The following is an 18,603-nucleotide window of genomic DNA, read 5'->3' as shown; positions in this document are numbered from 1 at the left end:
TCTAAAAATAAATAAAAAAACAAAATTTCCACTATAATTTAAACAGTCAACCCATTTTTAATACAACTTTAATTAATAATAACCCCTCAAACAAAAACAAAAATAATTTAATTAATTTGTCTTTTATAATGTATTGGTTAATTTAATTATATAGCTTTAATTATTGTTGTTTAGCATAACAATAAACTATATTACTTTAATTTATTTATCATTAATTATATTGTTTTAATTTGTTATATTGTTTAGTCCCTTGTACATATTACATTAAAAGAGCCGAACATTATACATTCCATGTGCAGCACAATAATTAAAGCAGTGTAATGTATTGCATATTACATTACTTTAATTATTGTTTACCCGACCCCATGAACCCATCTACCCCCTCCCCACCCCACTCAACAGACAAGCACAACATGTGCCCCAATCACAATAGCCAGCTACAATCAGAAAATTTTGCAATGCTAATCACAAATCACATCACAATAAACACACGTTACACTAACACTAAAGACCAACACACTGACTTTTAGCAAAAAATAAAAGACCAACCCACTGACCAACAAAAAGGGAAAAGATAAAGCCAAATTAAAAAAAAGACAAAAAAAAAAAAAAAAAAAAAAAAAAGTAAAAGCCAGCCAATAACAATAAGAGACCGTTCAAAAGAGAGAGACTTGCTGAGATGTGAGATGTGAGATCAGATATTCATAAATAACATTTCATTATTTCATATTTTCATTCAGTATTTCAGTGAGAGAGAGAGAGAGAGAGAGACTGAGATAGAGTCAGAGAGAAAAACCTTGAGGGAGGGCCGGACTGCCGGAGGGAGCAACCGGCAACGAGCACCACTGCACTGGAGCAGAGGCAGAGCCGATCTCCGATGACGTTCTACGATCTACGGCCGTCTGCAAAAATTACCTTTCATTTCATTTTTTCATTTCAGTGAGAGAAAAAGAGAGAAAAAGAGAGAAATACCTTGAGGGAGGGCCGGAGGGAGAGCACCGAGCACCGGAGCTGAGGCAGAGGCGCAGAGCGAGCTCCGATCTGCGATCTGCGATCGCCGATCTACGATGAGGGGCGAGCGACGAGGAGCTGCGGCGTCCGGCGTCGTGACCGTCGGTTTCTGGGTTTGGTTTTGGTTTGTGTATTGGGGATTTTTTTTTTTTAAAAGATAAAAACCTCTGTCACACTGTGAGTCTCTGTTTGGTTTTGCTGAAGTTGGATTTACTTTTGGTCATTTGCTCTGTATGGGCAGTAATATTGGGGTTTGATTTCTCTGGCAAGGACGTGACCAGCGACGTGATGGGGATTTTCTGATTCTCTGTATTGATTTTTTTTTTGGTTGAGAATCCGTGGGCTTGCCGTGAGCGAGCCACCTCTATCATCTATTGGGCTCACCGTGGGCTTGGCTTGCCGTGGGCTGGGCTCTGTTAATTTTTTTTCTTTTCAGATTTTAGTTCAAATTTTTTTTGTGTTTTTTTTTTTTTTTTTTTTTTTTGGCTTGAAAGTAGAACAGATAATTTTTTTTTTTTTTTTTTTTTTTTTTAATTTGAGGTGTTCTTAATTTTTGGTTGAGGGCTGGGAGAATGGGTGAGAAATGGGTAGGGGGGCCGGCTGTCTAATATTGGGGGGGCCGATTTATTTTTTCTTCATAGACTAATGGGAAAAAAAAAAAATTTTGCAGGGGCCACGGCCCCCCCAAGCCACTATGTGGCTCCGCCCCTGGCCAGCTGAAGCTTCTTTTTTATATAACTTTAAATAGAAAAAAAGGAAATTTCTGAAGAATTGAAACTAGGTAGTGCCAATGATGCAAACAAAGGTAAAAATACTTCATATGAAATCTGTTCTGAATTGGAATTTTTATCAAGTAGAGGGATTTAGTCAAATTCAAGGTGACTACAATTAATCTGATTCGAAAATACAACTGATATTAGTTCAATACAACTGAATTATTTGAACGAACTAAGAACTTGAGAAATTGAGAAAATCTCTAATCCTTGCTAAAAAGTAAAAACTAGCAAGTCTTATTTACAAATTCTATCACTTGGTCAAAGAATCCAGCCTCCATCAATTATCATTTCTGCTACTATTAGCCCTATTACATAGCCTCATCATGCTGTGTGCTCCTTATCTTCAAGTAGCCACTAATCTTATTATGTTGAGTATACAATAGCTCAATGCAATTGTCCTTTGGACAAGACTTGGGTCATAACAAAATCCCTATTTTATTTGGATTGTACATTAGATGCTCATAAGTAACATCCTCTCCTTCTGCAGTAGCGTCAACCTCATGGTGTTCTGCATTTACTTTTCGACTATCTTAACAGATTTATTATTTTTGTTAATTTTATGTTGTGCATCGGAGTTACAATCTGTGAGAATATCCCCTGCAATCATAATTTCTCCAGTGAAGCTTCTGAAGCATCATGAGATGCAGAAGAAACTCCATATGGCTTTACAAATTCTGCAATTATAAAAGCTATTAAAATTGCTCTAATTCTCGACCAACTGAGAAGAATGATGGGAATTAAAAAAAAAAAACAATAAGGGAACAATTTGAATACTACTCTGGTTTGGTACTACTGTGTTCTCTATGCATGCCTTCAAAATGCGCATATCAAACAAGCATCAATGACAGAAGAAACATCACACATATGGCAATCAGAGTGGTAGTTAAAACTTAAAAAATTAGTATAATATCTAAAATCTATAGCGTAATATTTATTATTACTATGCTCTTATTAAGCAACATCAGTGTAGCATTTCAGTCTACTTCAACCGTAAAATATTAGACAATAATTAAATAATTTAATTTAATTATTTTGTCCAAATAATCTATTAGTACATGAAGTCATTTAATTTTTTTAATCAAACAATAAGATTTTCTAAATAATGCATCTTATAAATCTATTGTTGAAGAAAATATATTTTTATTTTTATTAACCTCAAAATTGTCTAACACTAACAGAAATTGACATCTCTTTAAAAAACCATATTGTTTCACTGGATACAAGTACCATACAGTTGTAAAACAAAGACACAGAAAACACAGAAGAAGAAAAAAATAGAAAGGTCAAAATAATAAAATCTTAATTTCATGTTCTGTTGTGTCTCTCTACTTTTCAACTTTACAGGTCCAAACTCCACTAAACCCAACAGTTTCCTATCTTTCAACTTTTACAGCATTTGACAGCAGAAGAGGAGAATGAAAGCGGTGGATGATCTTATTGTGGGGGAAAAGAAACATAAATAAAATAAAAAATCTAAAACATAGGAGAGAGTTACAAAGGCACTATGAGGGAAAACAAGATTTAAAAAAAATAAATAAATAAATAAAATAAAATAAAATAAAATAAAAGACGAAGGAATGTCATGGAAAAGATAAGAATGAAGAGAATTAAGAAAGGGAAAGAATTAAAAAGAAAAAGAAAAAGAAAAAGTGGCGTTGTAAAAGAGGGATGATAGTTCCATGGGGGAGTTGAGTTTTGCTACTTCTAGCAACTTTTAAGCAGAAAGGCAACTTCTTGGAAGTACACGTAAAATACAATATCATCCTTACTTTTTGAGCACAGATGGTAAATGCTATAAATACTATTTTTTAACATCTAAACCCATAAAATGTTACTCCATCAAACATGTTTATCCTGTTAAATGCTAAATTTTTACAACTTTTGATAAAAATGCTCTTACCATTGGGTTTAAAGTTAAAAAAAAAATATGATCTTTAGGTTTGAATTTACCATTGGATTTAAAGTTTAAAAAAAAAAAGAAAAATATATGACATTTAGGTTTGAATTTACCATTGGGTTTAAAGTTAAAAAATATGACCTTTAGGTTTGAATTTATCATTGGGTTTAAAGTTAAAAAAAAAATATGATCTTTAGGTTTGAATTTACCATTGGGTTTAAAGTTAAAAAAAAAAAAAAAAAAAAAAAAAAAAAAAAAAAGACATTTAGGTTTGAATTTACCATTGGGTTTAAAGTTAAAAAATATGACCTTTACGTTTGAATTTATCATTTATCATTGGGTTTAAAGTTAAAAAAAATATGATCTTTAGGTTTGAATTTACCATTGGGTTTAAAGTTAAAAAAAAAAAAAAAATATATGACCTTTAGGTTTGAATTTACCATTGGATTTAAAGTTAAAAAAATATGACATTTATGTTTGAATTTACCATTGGGTTTAAAGTTAGGTTTGAATTTCAAAATTATGACCGGTGGATATAACAATAAAAATTATGACCGTTAGGTCAAAAAAAAAAAAATGACCGCTGATCGGAGACATCGATTCATCAGCATCAATTCGGTCACCGATTCTAGTAATACGGTGGTCGGAGACATCGATTCAACATCATCAATTCGGTCACCGATTCTCGTAATACGGTGGTCAGAGACATCGATTCGACGGCGGTCGTCGGAGACATCAATTCGACGGCGGTCGTCGGAGACACTATTACAACAATCGGCCCATCGGTGATGGCGGTACAATGGTCGGAGACACCAATCCGGTGGGCCATCGGAGCTCCACCACAAGCGGCTCTATTGGCCAAGCCACCGGTGTTGGTAGTTTACTTAAAATATAAGTTTAAATTAAAAAGTATAACCATTTGGGAAAATAATAAAAAATTGATGAATAATGAATATTTTATTGAATAGTCTTGTAAAATAGATAAACTGATGTGGGTGTTTTGTAAAAATAATGGTGTAAAATAAAATAAAATAAAAGTAGGTTTTTTGGGTAAAATAAACGGAATCTTTTAGACGAGCTGATGTGAACGCTCTTATTATTTTATTATACCAAAAACAGAGAGAAATCCGGTCAGGCATAGAAAGTGGAGAGAGGAAACAACTGAGAAGACAGTCGCGCCTCTGCCTCTACCTCTATTGATAGAGCCGAACTCTCCACCGGTATGGTTTCTGTTTTTTGGATCTTTAAATTTAGGTTCAACATGATTTAGGTCTGGGTATTTTCGTTAGATTGGATTGAAAATTGTTGTAATTCATCGTCAACCTTTTTCCTTTTCATCTTGTTGGTGACTCCATCCTCTTTGGCTTTCCGGGTCTGATCCTAAAACGCTTCTCAATGTCTCAAACAAGCGAACCACCTCCTCGTCAGATCCTCTTGCAAAAGAAGGACCATCTCCCACACGACATCGTACTCAACATCTTGGCAAACCTACCTGTCAAATCAGTCCTAAGATTCAGGTGTGTTTCAAAAACCTGGGATTCCTCAATCACCACTCCTGATTTCATCTCCACCCACCTTAATCTTAATCTTAATCTTAACAACAACAACAACAACTTAGCTTATCTCATAAGCGTTCCTTCTAACAGTACCATCCGAAGCTTTATCGGTGGTTACGACCACACATTTAAAAGGATTTCCGAGTACCCAATTCCCTCTGCTCTTACTTTATCTCGTGCCTACTCAGCATGCAATGGCCTGGTGTGTCTCGCTCAATATGGACGTTTTTCCACTAATATACATTTGTGGAACCCCAGCATTAGAAAGTTTAAGAGGTTGTCTGATTCTTCCTTACCTCAATATTATTGTATTTCTATTGGATTTGCTTATGATTCCAAGACCAATGACTACAAGGTTGTCAAGATCTCTCAAAAGGGTTCACCCCACAACCATGGGGTTGAGCTTGGCGCGGAGGTTTACACATTGAGCTCCAACTCTTGGAGAAGGGTTGGAATGTCATTGACAAACAATGATGTGGGCCTTTGCCAGAATCAGACTTCCATATTTGTTAGTGGGGCTTTGCATTGGTTGGGACGGGTTATAGAAGCTCAACGGGATCGTTACATGATTTTGTCATTTGATGTCAATAATGATAAATTTGGAGAGATAGCAATCCCTGATGGACAACAACAACTGCTACCACAAGGTCTAATTGCGAAACCAAGATGTCTGATGGTGTTCAAGGGGAAACTAGCCTTCATTACAAGGGGTTTCTTCCTAATCAATGACATCAACGAAGATGAATACAGAGACTTTATGAGTTCGCATTCATTAAATTCATGCTTCATATGGAGGATGGGGGAGTATGGTGTACATGAATCATGGAGTAAACTTTTTTTTGTGCAGTTTGACAATGCTGTAGATTTCCTTGGTTGCACCAGTCGTGGTGAACTGCTAGTTAAAAGGTATGCCGGCAAGGCGGTTGTTTCGCTTGACCTTGAAACTTTACATGAGAAAGATCTTCATTTCCGGCATGTTCCACAAATACTTACTACTTTCATGGAAAGCCTTGTGTTACTAGATGGAGCAACTGATCTGTCTGGATAAGAAGTTAAATTTTTAATACAAATGAGACCATTATCATGCTGTTTCCGTTGGTATCATTTTGTTTTGAGGTAGGCAGAAAAGTATAGATGTAATAATGTGGGTGAATTTTATTCTTGATTTGTATCAAACCTTAATGCTTCTTAGGAATCTCATATTATGTCTCATATGTGTGCTGTGATCTGGTGTTGTCTAAATCCTAGAGCTACTGCTGTGTGCTTTGATCTGGTGCTGCCTGAGCCTATTAGTTACCTCTGGTTCTGTGTTAAGTAGTGAATGTGTAATAATAGCTTGCTTGCTTGTATGAACTAATTCAAATCCAGTTCTGATTACTTAGGCACATGTGTATGTTGATAAGGGCGGTATTATGCTATTTTAGTAGTGTAGCAGATATTAAATCTAACCACCAATTTTGTCTCCTGTTCTCTCTTCTCCCTCTCAATACCTGGAGGTCAGTTGTATCCTTTGTTCAATATTTCAATCAACTCGTAAACACTAATTGCCATCAAAACTCTTAACAATGCTTATGGCAATTCCATGAAAGAACATATGACATTTTACTCATAACTTTTTGTGCGCCTCTCTGATAGTGTTTTAAAAGATTAGATTACAGATCTTACTACAATCCAAAAATATATAAATAAATAAATATGAAGCAAAAAAATGGAAGAAAAGAAGCTGTAAGATGAGAATGTGTGGAAATTCTTATTTGGTGAGCATATGCCCGGCCAAGGTCTTGTGCTTTGTTCATGCATTAACAGCAACCTCCATAATATCAGTGTCTTTTACACGGATATTGGTGTAATGTAAAAAGCACTTCTTAACCTTCTACTTCACAACTACTTTCATTACAACTTATATGATCAAGCAGAGAAGATTATATCAAAGGTACCTCAATTTGAAGCCCATTCAAATCAGCAGATAATTATGAATTGTTTTTACTATAAAGCTATATGTCTATTACACTTTTTAGGGTCACATGTAGGATATAGTTCAGATTTCTGTGGGAAGCTAGGTTACATATCTGCAACTATAATATTAAATTTTTAGGGTTCAGTCCAATGGCAGTGGTAATTATTGCACAAGGTTGAATAATTAATCTAGAGATGATAAGTTTACCGTATTTGAGTGATCCGGGGCTTGGGGCTTTACTAATTGTACTTCTGTTATTGAGTTTTATGGTTCTCTTAGCTTTTTTTGATTGTTCAAGGTGTTGGGTTTCATCTAATTGTTCATCAATCATTGAGTTTGTAACTTCTCTTAGACCTGCCACATGATAATTTTGTATTTTTTTTTCTTCCTTTGTGTTCATCATTGTGAATTCAAGAGTTTATGTTTTCTCTGATTAATAAAATTGCATTACTTACCTATCATTAAAAAAATTCTTTGTATTTATTTTAGATACTTTGTGTTGATCATCGTGAAAATAAAGTAATTATACTTTTCAATAAAACTTTCTACTTATCGAAAAATATTTAATCTAGAGATAATGAATGTGACATGCTTACTCCCTAGAGATCCCATTACTAGTCTTTACTAAATATACTGTAGCCTCTGTTTGCATCAAATTTAACAATGATTTGTGAACTTTGAGGGAAATTTGAAAATGGTTTTAGTGAAAATTTGGCTCATGTCAAACAAAACATAAATGGACAAGATCCAATTGTTGTAGCCTGTAGAAAATAAATATTTTTCTTTTCCTTTATTAGGTGGGGGGCTGGAAGGGCTTCATAGTTTCAAATCTTACCGACAAAGCAGTGATTGTGGCTTTTAAAAGTGTTTCACTTCTATGTTGCACATTCTGAAACTGACTGTTTTCTCTTATAGTTCTGATGCAAAGCAATCCCTCCTGCAAGCTACTCGGAAAGCCCCTGTTGCAAAACTTGGTTTTTTAGTTCAATGTAACAAGTGGGCAATCATTGTTTGGTTATTGCTAGGAGAAATTCCCAAGAGGACTGTTTTTTTTGCAGAAAGGCATGGAGAAGGCTTTGAGACCGTACTTTAAATTGACAAATGTAAGTCTAGGTTCCCAGTACTTGAGTTGTTCACTTAAATTTTTCCATATAACATAGAGCTCCAGGTAAGTCCAAGTTCAAATAATATTGTTAAATTACCGATTGTCCCAGAAGTTTAAGCTATTGAGATATAGTAAATTTAATCATTTAACACACTCCTCCTCATGTGTGGGTCGAAACTACCTTTTATTGTAATAGGTGAGGCCCAACACGTGCGATTTTGATAGAGTGGAGGAAACAATGATCGAACTCAGGATCTTATGCTCTAATACCATGTTAAATTACAAATTCTCTCAAAAGCTTAAGCTATTGGGATATGATAAATTTAATCATTTAACCAATACTTCTAACAAATATATGCCTAAATCCAAAACCCAGGCTAATACTTTAAAGTTGTGGCTGAGTTTTAAAGACATATAATTTTCATGATTGATGTCTAAGATAATCTAAAATTTTATTGATTTTAGTCTTAGTTTGTATTGAATCTAAGTATAAGTATTTCTTAAAAATTATACTCTCTCTAGCTTGTCCATCTTTTCTTTGGGGAGGTCCCGCAAAAGATGTCCACATTCTAAAATGAGTTTATAAAATACTATAGCTTTTCAAATTTACCTATAAAGGTTCTGTCTTTTTGGAAAGTTCAAAATGTTTTAAGGATAATTTTGGAAAATTTATGCTTTGTTGTGAAATACAGAAAACAATGAATGATGATCCCTTAAAAGTTGAGTTTATGAAGATAGAAAACTAATATGGGACAGAAGGGAGCATTTGAATTCAAATCATCAAATATTATTATTTTTTAGAATGTTTATCTGATTCAAAATGAAAATCAGATCCCAACCCTTTAAAAGCATAGGTTTTTTTTTTTTTTTTTTTTTTTTTTTTTAGCTTTTATGATCACCTTTTCTTAGCTTTTAAAGCAAGACCTTAAGAAAAAGAAAAAGAAAATTATGAGGATACTCTTTTATGTTCTTAGTCAAGAAAGTAAGATATAATATAACTCTAGATCACATGCCATGCAGAATAAGGCTAAACTGAGATTAGAATGTCTTCACTTGTCAATTTACTTTGATAATTACTAGCATGACGCCTAGTAGTTGACTCTGTTAGGCCTAAAATTTGGCTTCTCAAGGTTCAACTCTCCAGTTAGGTTCATGAGCGTTTACTGTGATATGATATTGACAAAGGTGGTGTGTTTTAATCAGAAGGTACAGATTGGTGATTATGAGCTCCTTAGGCATGTTGCTAAGCAGCTTTCAAGTATTTTCAATTCAGAGCGGACCCATAATTTGATTGTTAAGTTGTAGCAAAATGTCAAAAGAACTGGGCTATGCAACATCAAGTATTTCTTATTCCTGTATCTCTCTAACTGATGTTGCAAAGAAGCTAAGATTGGACTCTGTAAAACCCTATTGTTAATGTTGAGAATATTGTATCAAAGGCAATCCAAGATGGGGCTACAATAGATAATGCAAATTTTTGGATGGTATCAAAGGAGACTAGAGACATCTACTCTACAAATAAGCCTCAATTCACATTTAACTCAAGAATCTGTACAAGAGGTTTGTTATATTATTGGTTCAATGTATCATATCATCTTGAACATGAGGGTTGTAATGCTTAGAAATGCTTTTTGCAACATATGATTTCTACTCTTTCCAAATAAGTTTCAATTTGTCTTTCTTATAGTTATTTTATTTTGTTGCATTATATGTTCTCTTGGTTTAGTGTTATTTGAACTGGACTATTGAAAAATTATTTTTTGTTCTTCTCAAATTAGTTGAGCAAGTCCATCTCTTTCTGCTAAAATGCACTGGGCAATTTATGTGTTTGTCGCAGTTTGAACTATTTTATGTTTTAGAGACTATATTTGTCTTTAATTCGAACATAGTGAAATAATGGATTTGATTAAACAATTCAATAAGATGATTTGCATTATGATGGAAATGTGCAATTCTATGTTAAATATAGCTTTTCTTATGTTTTTTTTTTTTTTTTTTTCCCTATTTGCATGTATAGCATTCATGTATTGTGGTTTGCTTCCAACAAGTTATTCTTTGATTGTAAATCATTAGAAAGAAAGGTAAACGTGTTTCACGTATTTTCTCTTTTGTTTATATTATTCTCTTTTCTTTTCTTTTCTTTTTTTTTTTGTTGAGAATTTACATATTTTAATTCGATAGTCAAAAGTAATTTTGCTGATATTAAAGGTATTGTTCCTTAGTGCCAAATATTTGTTTGAATTGGAAGCCTTAAGGAACAATTTCATGGACAAGGAGACCTCATTTTTTGGTATATTAATTTTATGTTCAACTTTGTATTACAGTACTACCACAAATGATTGACAATTAGTTTGTTTTTTTGATAATTGGTAGATGCCTCACAATTTTTTATTTTTTATTTTTTGAGGAAAAGGTAAATGCCTTACATTGGTAAACAACTGAATTGCCCGTACATATATATTAGCCTTATCAATAATAATTTTTACTTGGTTTTTACCAAATTCTTCATTTTTTTTTCTTCCTTTTTTATCTTTCATTCAACAAACTTTTTTATTATTATTAAAGATAGAATTTCTACTATAGTCTAATCTAAGTGTATATGTGTGTGAAACTCCTTTCTGGAGACTTGAACTCCGGCTTTTGCCCCCCACATCTCACAAGTACTTATACTTGTGGAGTGACCACCACACCAAATATGCATGGTAGTTCATTCAACAAACTTAGAATGAGAGTAGAAGCAAAGTTATTAATAATCTTCCATGGAAATTAGGCAATGCCTTATAAGGAATAATATGATTATATGCTAACTGATATATACTTTCCTATGTGTATTGTACATTTTCTTTTAAGTAAAATTTTGATTTAAATTTTAGATAGTAGACTAATTTCACAATTATTTTTTTTTCAGTTTTGATAAGTAAAATGAAAATATTTCACATTTAATTTTTGTTTTTTTTTTTGTTTTGGTTTAAGCATTTAAGGAAGCCTTTTTTTTAAGCTATCTAACACTCATTCAAATAATTTAGATTTTAGATAGTAGAACTAATTTCACATTTGTACGTATTCTTCATTTAGAATCATTTTAATATTTCGTTCAGGTACACATATTTAGAGGAAGAGATCACGAGATTGAAAAAACATCTTTAAAGGCATGATTACAGCATTAGACCTATAAGATTTTTAAGAATCAAAGCATGAAGTTCCTAAACAAGGGATTATACTATCATTCTTTTGGTCTGTTTTTTTGGATTATATATGTTATTTTAAACTACAAGCCTAAATTTTACAACATTGCGAAGAAATTTGCTTTGTAAATTTTTTTTTCCCTCCCTTCGAAATGTGTTAATATATATTACTATGACACTGTATGATGTACTTTTGATGACACGAAATTAATAAATAAATAACTTATACAGTGACACTAGACAGATGTTAGGGTAATTTTTTTATCACACCTAATTTTATTTAAGTACCACCTATCCACTTTCAAATACACACATCTTATTATATTTAAATCCCAAGAATACTTAATCTTACCAATATTTGAAAAGCCCATGATTCAAGTCCATGGCAAAACAAATTTTATCAATGGAATTCAAAATCCATAATCGAATCCCATGATTCAAACCCATGGCGGTTCATTCAAAGCTCAATTCTGATTGGCAACAATCAAAGCCCAATTCTCATTGGCAACATCAAAACCCAATTTTCATTAACACTACTTTATCAAAAAGAAAAGAGCCCAAGATTATCAATGCTTGGCAAAGAAAAAATATCATGCTACCGTAGCAAGAAAAGGCCCATTGCAAGTATTTATGAAGAAACCCAAAAAAATGTTTACTAATAAAATTCCATGAGGAATAAAAACCCATGACAATATGCGCACACAACTCAGCCCATGTGAGTAAGAAACACCAGCAGAAGGCAAAGGAGAACAACCCTTGTTCAGTCCTAACCAAAAAGAGCAACTAGGGACTCGATCAAGGGAACCAAAACTTTGAGAATGGACTAAAGGCTGTCCCCTCAATTTTCTGTCACCCCTCACCTGACGTGAACAGTGCCCAAGGGCTGTCACATCAGCTGAAGCCTAAAGAATGATGGAACTCCATCATCTTCCCCAAAACCGCACATCCAGCGGAAGGGGAGCTGAAACCAAATTGTTCAAACTCCAACAAATTGATGTTAAAAATGCTAAAAATGTTTAAAACGTGATTCATGTGCCAAGCCCATGAATCCTAAAGGGGGAAAATTGGGAACATGTGGTTTGGAAGGCATAAAGGGATCTCCAGCGGAACCTCCTTAAAGTAGACTAGAACTTGACACCTGGCTTGGGGTGTTAAATCTTACTTCTCAGGGGTTCGAATCTCAGTTGCAGCATTAGGATTCACTCATGATACACGGCTCAAATCACAATAATCAAACTCAACTCCAAGAATCCTGGCATTTAATGCAAAAAAGCTCTAAAATCCCGTCATTACCCAAAAAAGCAAAGCAACCCCCTAAATGGATTTTCCTACTTCTAAGCAAGAATCCCAGGGAAGCTTGACTCTGATTCATCACCTTTGAGTGGTCACACGTTTTTTGGAACTTTGTCAATAAATGCTTCTCTAAAAACTCCATTATAAAAGCACAAGGAAGCTAACCAAAAAACCAACTAAGCTACCCCTCTAAGACTCTGAAATTCGTTGGCCATTTTTACTAGTGGTTCAACTTTCTTCTAGCTCACCATCCATCACCTTCAACCTATACCCATCTGATCCCAGATATTCTTCTTCTCCCTTTACACTACCACAGCTCATAAGTGTCTTCCAGCTAACCACAAACAGCCCATTACCCATAAAAGACTTCAGTCTCAGTATCAACCCCATCTCACTAACTCAAAAGCAGCCCACATTCATCTTATTCATGCCTTACAAATTTACACTCACTATGGTCTTAGTTTAAAATTTGCTGCACTGAGCTGAGGGTTTTTCTCTCCCTTCACACCATGCCAATTAATCCTCCATTTTTTCTTCCTATGGAGCCTTTAATTTTTACTTTTTACTTTACTGTTGAAGGGTATGATGTATTTGTAACGATTGAACTTTTTCCTCACATTGATGTAATAATGACTGAAAGCACAATAAATTCCTCTTGAATGAGACACATAAGGACCTAAAATTTGCCTAAATCTATCTAATTATTGATGGTTGGACCGTGCAATTCCAACCCTACTGTTGGAAAATTTACCTTTTGGACTTAAGAACAACTTCACCCTTACCGCTGGAGAATTCGTTTTCCCTTGGATTATCAAAACAGGACCACTAATATACTAATTAAGTATTGTAACGTATTTTTTACTAGGCCTTTGTTGCTGTTTTGTTAAGTGCAGCTCTTCTTTCTTCTTGCTTGGATAGGCTTGTCATCACACCGAAAGCCTATGGGTGTCATCTCAAGAGCCCATAGTTGAGTCTCGGTTTGGTTTCCCAACATTTCATTTAGAGGCATCAATTTCTTCCCTCAACATTTTGGCGACTCCACTGGGGAATCAATCAGTAGGTGAAAGTCTATCATGCCTCCAAGGTTGCGTAATGACCGGCAAGAAGCAAGTCAAGATAATGTTCATATAGCAGCACAAAGTCACCAGGGTCCAGCTACACAAGATGACCAATTCGAGCAGCCTGAAGTTAACCAGGAGAATGCTGATCATCCATTCACTTTTGTTCTTGAAATGCTACAAGGAATGCAGCAAGCTCAGTTTGAGCTAGTTGAATCTGTGAGAATCCTAAGAGAGGTACAAGGTCAAGGTGTCTAACCACCACGCGTGGAGCCAGACCCTCGCACACATCAAGAAAGGGGCTCAGCGGTTGGAAATCCCCAATCTGGTGAACAAAACACTCCCGCACACCAATTTGTCACTCTATTTGATCTCACTTCTCTACTTGAGAGAGAAAGAGGCAGGTAGCGGAAGGAGCTTATGCGGTACATTCGCAAACCCCCATATCCAACAGAGCTACTTAGCAAACCATATCCGGAGAAGTATGAAACACCTACTTTCGCTCTATATGATGGGAGGAAAGGGAATGCAATGGAGCACGTCAGCAAATTTATGGATTCAATGGGACCATTTGCAGGAGACCGGGAGCTTTGTCTAAGGGAGTTCTCAAAATCACTCACTGATCATGCTTATACATGGTATTCTACTCTTCAGCCTAATTCCATTCCCACATGGGAGTTTATGGTGGAAAGTTTATGCACTAAGTATTTCCATGGTGAGGAGAAGGTTACCATCATCACCCTTCACAATTCGAAACAAAAGCCTTCTGAAGGGCTCCTTGATTTTATTAGACGGTTCAGAGATACCGCCCTCAATTGTTATGGACAGTACAAAGAGCAAGAGCTGGTAGAAATTTGCATTGACAACATGTTCCCGGAATACCGAGCACACTTGGAGAACCTTGACATTCACCAATTTGCCCAACTACTCCAAAAAGCTCGGAAGATAGCCCTATCAGTTAAGCCATCTGTCACTGGCAAGCCTAGAGCAGAAAAAAGAAACCCCCCTCAAGCTCTTGCCGTCTCCAGCGGAGAATCAGCAGCAGGGGTAAAACGCAAGAGGGATGATGGTGCGAAACAACAGGAGCTGCCTCCCATTCCATGTACTGATGAAGAAATCAAGGTGATAGTTGATAAGTGGGTGGTTGATGGAGTCCATAGAATCATCAAGCCAAACCGGGAGCCTACGAAGGAAGATAAGCAAAACCCTCATTATTGTCATTATCATCAATACGTGCATCATAAGACCAGAGATTGTAGGGCTCTCCGGAGGATGTTTCATAAAAAAATAACAGACGGGACTCTTGATCTAACCCAAGAGTAGGGGGTCCAGCGGAACCCACTGCCACAACATAATAGGGGGAAGGCTATAGCGGCAGTGGTGATTCATGCAGGAAATATTGAAGATGATATGGGTAACAATGGGGAATTACCTCCCGCAGCCGTCTCAGCACTTCAAAGAAGCCCAGCCTTTCGTGCCTTGTTCAACCAGCTTGGGTTCAATGAAGAAGCAAGGAAGGTAGCAACCGAAGCACTAGTATCCATTGCCTCTAACTCCGAAACACATTGCCTTACCGCCGAAGCTCATACCAGTAGAGCTTTCTTGGAAACTACCAATGCCATCACCTTTACTGACGAAGATATGGAAGTGCAGTACCCTGATCATAGCAGACCCTTATATGTCACAGCCCGAATCAACAATGTCCACATACAGAGGGCATTAGTTGATACCGGTGCATCCTTGAATCTCGTCCCGGCTAGTACACTCTAAGCAGCTGAAATCCCTCTAAATCAAATCATCAGCACTCCCATAGAAGTGGCTGGTTTTGCTAGGATGCAGGACTATACCATTGGGAGCATACAACTTGTCCTTAGAGTGGGACCTATTGTGGCGCTTACGAGGTTCCATGTGATCGATTCAGCCATACCATACCATGCCTTACTTGGGCGGTCTTGGCTCCATAGACACAAGTTGGTCCCATCTACATATCACCAATGTGTTAAAGGGAGGTTCCTCGGCAAGCCCATACACATTCCAGCCAATCATACTCCGTTTGACCTATCTGAAGCCCACTATTTTGAAGCAGATTTTTATAATGAATTCATCCCGTGCGGGGAAGATGCTACGTCAAAGCATATAGGGACCCCTTTGCCTGATTGGGAGGTTATTGAGAAGGAACTTGAGGTGGATCTGAGGGGGATCCTTGATCAGAAGAAAAAGAAGAGGGAGCGCAAGGAAGCATCTAGCAATAGGTCACAACTGAGGTGCGTGCAAATCCAACTATCAGATGGGCGCCTTGGTTACCGATTATGACGGTACGCGGGGCCTAACTGTCTTAAACAGAAGGGTCCCGGACTGAACGAAGCCAATACAACACCAACTTGCTGCTACACTCAAGAAACAGCAGCTCCAGTGAAGCAATCTCTTAACAACATTGTTGAAACGGCAACTCCAGAGGAGCATTCTTTTGACAGCATTGCTGAACCATGTGAAAAGTTACCACCAACACCCAATCTGACCTTACCAGCTGATGTGGAGCTTGAAGTTGTCGATCTTAGCAATGACCCTAATATTTCACGAACAACTTCAATTAATGTAAATCTGTTGCAGCCAGAGAAAAACCAACTCATTGCACTTTTGAAGGAATATATTGATGTCTTCGCTTGGGAATACGATGAAATGCCTGGCTTAGATCCCAACTTAGTGGCACATGCTCTTAATGTTGAACTAGGAATGAAGTCAGTGATACAACCCATGCGAACCTTCCATCCAGATGTTGAAGCTCAAATCATCAAAGAACTGCAAAAACTCCTCGCAACTGGTTTCATTAGGCCCATTAAGCACCCGAAGTGGTTGTCAAACATAATGCCGGTCAAGAAAAAGAATGGACAAATGAGATGCTGAATCGATTTTTGAAATCTCAATAAAGCATGCCCAAAAGATGAATTCCCACTTCCAAACATGGACATGCTAATTGACTCAGCAGCCGGACATGCTATATTCTCATTTATGGATGGTTTTAGCGGCTACAACCAAATTAGGATGTCACCTAAGGATGCAGCCAAGACCGCCTTCCGGACTCCCATTGGGAATTTCTACTATACTGTCATGCCCTTTGGCCTCAAGAACGCCAGCGCCACTTACTAAAGAGCCATGACAGCGATTTTTCATGATATGATGCATAAAGAAATTGAAGATTATGTGGATGACATTGTGGTGAAGTCAAAAGTAAAGGAAAACCATTTTTCTGACTTGAGAAGAGTCTTTGAAAGATGTCGCCTTTACAAGCTTCGTATGAACCCCCTTAAGTGTGCTTTTGGTGTTCCCGTTGGAAAGTTTCTGGGTTTCCTTTTTCACCAACGAGGGATAGATGTTGATCCTAGTAAGGCATAAGCTATAGTTACCATGAAACCCCCTACTACGATCAAGGAGCTTAAAAGCTTCCTTGGAAAGCTTTCGTACATCCGGAGGTTCATTCCCGGTCTAGCTGCTCTCACTGCTGCCTTTACCCCCTTGCTGAAGAAGGGAAGGCCTTACCGCTGGAGTGAGAGATGCCAGTAAGCATTCTCTCAATTGCAGCAACTCATGACCAAGCTGTCGACCGTATGTGCACCCACATCAGGAAAGCCTCTTAAGCTCTATTTAGCCACCAACAGTGAGGCAGTGGGGGCATTGATAGCCCAAGAAGATCAATAGGGGGCTGATCAGCCAATTTACTATGTCAGCCGGATGCTGAAGGATGCTGAGACTCAATATTTAAGGGTTGAAAAGGCTTGTCTCTCTCTCATATATGCTGCACAACGACTGCGACATTACTTTTTGGCTCATACAATTTATCTCATGACTAAATCTCATCCTATACACTCACTCTTGCGGCGTCCCGTCCTTTCCGAAAGGCTAGCACAATGGCTCCTACAGTTGTCTGAATTCGAAATCATCCCTATCACCCCTATGGCTGTAAAAGGGCAAGCTATAGCTGACCTACTGGCATGGTTCCCAGGAGAAGAAGGGTGGAATGTTGCTGATGAAGTCCTTAGGGATTTACCGGAGGTTTCAACTATTGAAGTAGCTGGAGCTAAGTGGACTCTTAGGTTTGATGGGTCCTCCACTGCTACCGAAGGAGGAGCTGGAATAGTCCTAATCAAAGAAGCAGGAGAAGCAGTAGCTATGTCCTTTAAACTTAACTTCCCTTGTACTAACAACATAGCTGAGTATGAAGCATACCTCACGGGTTTAGCGGTAGCGCGTGAAATGGGAATCAAACACCTTAGGTTGATTGAAGATTCGAACTTAGTTGTTTGTCAAGCTAAGGGAGAGTTCGCACTCAAAGAGCCGTCATTGGCGCCATATAGAGCAATGGCCCAAATGTTGGAAGATTCATTTGAGGACTTTGATATCCAACACTCTCAAAGGTCCGACAATCGTTTTGCTGATGCATTAGCCACTTTGGGGGCTAGGATTAGTTTTGAAGATACCGCTACTGAAGTTACAATCATAAAGAAACCTGTTCCAGCCATCTAGGTACTGAAGGAGGAGTTTTTTGGACAGCCACTGGACCAAGCAGATTGGCAGTCGCCTGTAAAGGAAGTCCTATTATCTCCCTCAAGCAAAGAGCAATTGAAATATTTCAAAGATTACACTTTGGTGGTAGGGGAGTTATACAAAAAATTCCCGGGAGGAGTCTTGGCAAGATGCTTGAGCCTAAGAGAGTCTCGCAAGCAACTGAAAGAGTCCATGAGAAATCTTGCGGCTCCAGTGGTACTGT

The 18,603-nt window shown here is 36.9% G+C and overlaps 3 protein-coding genes across 3 annotated transcripts; all 3 read left to right on the top strand.

Annotated features, from left to right (window-relative positions):
- Positions 1 to 4,806: 4,806 nt before the first annotated feature.
- LOC126706839 (F-box/kelch-repeat protein At3g23880-like) lies at positions 4,807 to 6,452 on the top strand. Its single transcript, XM_050406393.1, has 2 exons — positions 4,807 to 5,201; positions 5,331 to 6,452. Exons 1-2 carry the CDS (start codon positions 5,080 to 5,082, stop codon positions 6,286 to 6,288), a joined length of 1,080 nt encoding a protein of 359 aa, XP_050262350.1. The 5' UTR covers positions 4,807 to 5,079; the 3' UTR covers positions 6,289 to 6,452.
- Positions 6,453 to 14,258: 7,806 nt separating this feature from the next.
- On the top strand, positions 14,259 to 15,161 carry LOC126705199 (uncharacterized). Its single transcript, XM_050404117.1, has one exon. It carries the CDS (start codon positions 14,259 to 14,261, stop codon positions 15,159 to 15,161), a length of 903 nt encoding a protein of 300 aa, XP_050260074.1.
- A 2,628-nt stretch (positions 15,162 to 17,789) lies between these two features.
- Positions 17,790 to 18,359, top strand: LOC126705198 (uncharacterized). Its single transcript, XM_050404116.1, has one exon. The coding sequence runs from the start codon at positions 17,790 to 17,792 to the stop codon at positions 18,357 to 18,359; it is 570 nt and encodes a 189-aa protein (XP_050260073.1).
- The last annotated feature ends 244 nt before the right edge of the window (positions 18,360 to 18,603 follow it).

This window comes from Quercus robur, chromosome 11 (assembly GCF_932294415.1).
Source record: "Quercus robur chromosome 11, dhQueRobu3.1, whole genome shotgun sequence".
Classification (NCBI taxonomy): Eukaryota; Viridiplantae; Streptophyta; class Magnoliopsida; order Fagales; family Fagaceae; genus Quercus; species Quercus robur.
This window is presented reverse-complemented; position numbering and strand designations above follow the sequence as displayed.